The following is a 3,777-nucleotide window of genomic DNA, read 5'->3' on the forward strand; positions in this document are numbered from 1 at the left end:
CTTAAATCATGTGGTATTTTTCAATGTTCCGACTTACGCTGAAAATCGTGTTACGACGCATCGTAAGAACGGATCAACGTCGTAACTCGAGGACCCCCTGTATATAATATACATTTCTAATTCAAAGCGGTATAACGTCGTCCAAAAAGTAGAGGGTTCGCTAATCTTGACATGGTCCGTTTACTCAAATTACTTGTTACCTATTATAATTTTAGTAGTTCCTCCTGCCATGCCCATACCCATAGGAAACCTTACTCCTCACGTTTTAGTCTTGGTATGGGAGGCAGCGAGTCAGACTCTCCGTATCTAGGCCGGCGAAACGTTTGCGGACTCTGTCGTGTCGATACAGTAGAATTCACCGCACATTTCAAAGATGGAATTACATAATTTTGAGAAGCAGTAAAGAAATGTCAATTTTGAGCACACAAAATAAAGAGACCATTGTACAGTCCTGAGTCTTCATAACTTAACGCAATAGGGTCATTGGGCACATCGTCAACAGCACTCTAAATTTATGGACACTTTCCTCAGCGTATGGCAAATCGAAAGCTTGCATATTTGTGCAAAAAAAAATAACAATAAAGAATAAAAAATAAAAATATAAATAAATTAATAAAATAAATAAATTAAATAAATAAATAAAATATAAAATGCCACTCTCCATATCACACTAATATCTTATAGGATACTGTCCCACAATGGCAAAATACCTCCATCGCCGTATCAATGGAAAGGTGACATTTGAAGGCTTCTACCTTTCACACATTTAGTCCTACACCGTTTCAAGTATCAAATAATATCTAAATAAATGCAAATTTGTTCGGAAACGCTTTGAACCGCCGGCACGCAAATGTTTCTTCGACTTTTTCCATGTAACACCAAATACAGAACCTAAGGCCAATTCAGTCATGGAACTCGTCTGTGATGATCTTTGTAATAAATATGGTTAGCATATCATTAAGGCACCGATATAAATGAAAACTGATTTGTCATAATTGCTACCAAAGATTTATTGGATCTGTAATTGGAACTTTATTTTTTCATTACCATATACTGTGTTTTGTCACTGTAGAAACAATAGGTATACGGAGGACTAAAGATCTTATTTTAAGATCCTTCATCCAAATTGAAAGATTGTTAGTGAGTAAGACCCGAAAGTTTCATTCCATTTCATAATCATTTCTCGCACCTCCAAAACATGATTGGCAACGAACTACAGTCAAAGAAGTGACACTCATTTCATTCAGACAGAAACCGAACAAAAGGCGACTCCCAAGCGTGTTGCTGGCCTACAAATATCTACCGGCAATAACCACCCCCACCCCGCCCCGCCCCTTCACGCCTTGGCATCAAAAGAAAGACGAGAGATGAAGCAGTGACTAAGTCAAGCAAGAAGAAACCTAAGGAAGGTTGGTTACCTGAGGTTGCGTTGGAGGGGCCGAGCCAGGGCCGTCCAGGCGACTTGAAGGACAAAACGCCACGCCCCCAGCAGGGTGAGAGAGTGGGGGCGTGACGAGGCGGCTGGCAAATTTGCCCCAGCGCCCTGCGCCGCTGACTGGCGACGGTTTGACGGAGATGTAGCGCCTGACTGGAAAGAGAGAAAGGGAACACTGAGGAGGAGAGACGGAATCTCCCGTTCAATCCGAGCTGAAAGGAGTCACAGCAGTACGAATGGTCTCAGTTATGTAAATGGGTTTTTTTTTAAGCTACGAATGTCCTTTAATATCTAATTCACTCTACCTCGGAATGAATATATTTTCATATATGATTTAATCGAAGGTGAATTTTTTTAGTTGATGATAATTTCGTCCTCTCGTGGGTTCGAACCACCGCCCAGCGGGCTGAGAAGAAATCAGGACTTCAGTGACATTATCGGCCAACAAGGTGAGTCGATTACATCACTGAAGCCCTGATTTCTCCTCTGTCCGCTGTGCGCTGGTTGGAACCCACTAGAGGACGGAATTATCATCAACTATAAAATTCCCCTTAGGTTAACATACATGAAAATATAATTCCAAGGTAGAGCGAATTGCATATTAAAGGACATTTGTGGCTTAATGCATGTAAATAAATCACGAAGTTGGAAGTATATTTAATTCTTTTTAAAATAATCTTCGAAGTTGGAAGTATATTGAATTTTTTAAAAATACCTTCGAAGTTGGAAGTATATTTAATTTTTTTAAAATAATCTTCGAAGTTAATCTTTTTTCGGAGTTGGAAGTATATTACTTTTTTTTTTAAAAATAATCTTCGAAGTTGGAAGTATATTTAATTTTTTTTTTTAAATAATCTTCGAGTTGGAAGTATTTTTTAATTTTTTTTTAAATAATCGAAGTTGGAAGTATAATTAATTTTTTTTAAAAATAATCTTCGAAGTTGGAAGTATTTTTAATTTTTTTTAAAAATAATCTTCGAAGTTGTAGTATATTACTGCACAGAAAAAAATTTGATCACAATAAATAAAAAAAAAATGCTAATAAAATTTTTTTTTATGACCTAAACATTTCACATTTAAGCAGAATGTGCTCAGCAAGGAATTCTAAACAGTGGATAATCATACCTGGCTTCTGTACCACAAGTTTAACACACCTACACCCTTATAGTCAAAGAAATTGACCTATGGGTGACAGGCGAACCGTGACTACTTGCAACGATAAAATCAACGTTACGTATCTACTTCTATTTTTCATTTTGACAACATCGTAGGCTGCCCTGCTTAGTATGAAGAATATTGATAATATCGAAATGTCGGGTTTAAAAGGTAAAACATGAGACTCTCAATGAAAGCTTAAGAGAAAATCCGGGGTTACAAAACCCCGAAAGCGCGCTGTGTGATTTTTGGTTGGAGACCCAAAAATATCTATATTGCGAGAATAATCTATCACATGAAAGAGGTTATTGCATTTGCACATTTTTACTCGCGTCACAAAATCAGGGACATACCAACTAGCTATTTTATGATAGTACATATCATGGAAATCAACATAAACAACATATACTAATTGCATTATAAGGAAAAGGGAATCATTCTCTATGTTATTGAAAAACAGGGCTCACATTCTGCAATGTAATAATTTAGGGCATACTATCCACATGACCTTGAAATGACAACATCTTCATTGTTCTAAAGGGTTCACAATGATCAAGCCCAATATGACAATAATAGAAAATAAGTTAAGAGTTCATGTATAATTTAAAAAACACTTTATAACGCTTTCGAACTCTTCTCGAAAGCTTTAAAAAGTGTTTTTAAACTATACACGAACTCTTATTAACAAATTCTATTACTGTGGACCCCATAGAACATTATATAGTATAGAGAGGTTTTCCCCTCGAACATCTATAATACATTATCAGCCTCCGCAAACGACCCCAAACGAGACTTACTATCGAAGTTGTCATCCAGGCAATGTTTCTCATCGTCTCCGTCAGCGCAGTCGACCTTCCTGTCGCAGACGGAGAGAGGAGGCAGACAGCTGCCTGTCGGGCAGCTGTAGTGTCCTTCTTCGCACTGGTCTCCAACGGTCGCGCTTGCATTCACGCTCGTCCTCGCCTTCCTCGCAGTCCCAGACGCCGTCGCATATTTGCCAGCTGGGATATCGAATTCAAATCTTCATTCATATGCAATACATATAATTACATGAATTACATATACTAGCAATTTACCAATCCTTACTGAAAGCATATTCATTTGTTGCTTCGTATAAGTGACTCGCTAGTGTGTTTTTAACTATTATGTCATTGATGTTTACCCTATATAGTATTCTTATCCAAATG

The 3,777-nt window shown here is 37.6% G+C and overlaps 1 protein-coding gene across 1 annotated transcript in view; it reads right to left on the minus strand.

Annotated features, from left to right (window-relative positions):
• Positions 1-1,400: 1,400 nt before the first annotated feature.
• The window catches only part of LOC135206508 (SCO-spondin-like), a 7,551-nt gene continuing 5,174 nt past the window's right edge, over positions 1,401-3,777 (minus strand). The window contains exons 2-3 of the mRNA XM_064237867.1: positions 3,388-3,591; positions 1,401-1,588 (exon numbers count right to left, since the gene is read on the minus strand). Of these exons, the coding sequence (XP_064093937.1) occupies positions 1,401-1,588; positions 3,388-3,591 (392 nt within the window). The remainder of the gene's footprint in view (positions 1,589-3,387; positions 3,592-3,777) is intronic.

The sequence above is a fragment of the Macrobrachium nipponense genome, chromosome 31, assembly GCF_015104395.2.
Source record: "Macrobrachium nipponense isolate FS-2020 chromosome 31, ASM1510439v2, whole genome shotgun sequence".
Taxonomy (NCBI): domain Eukaryota; kingdom Metazoa; phylum Arthropoda; class Malacostraca; order Decapoda; family Palaemonidae; genus Macrobrachium; species Macrobrachium nipponense.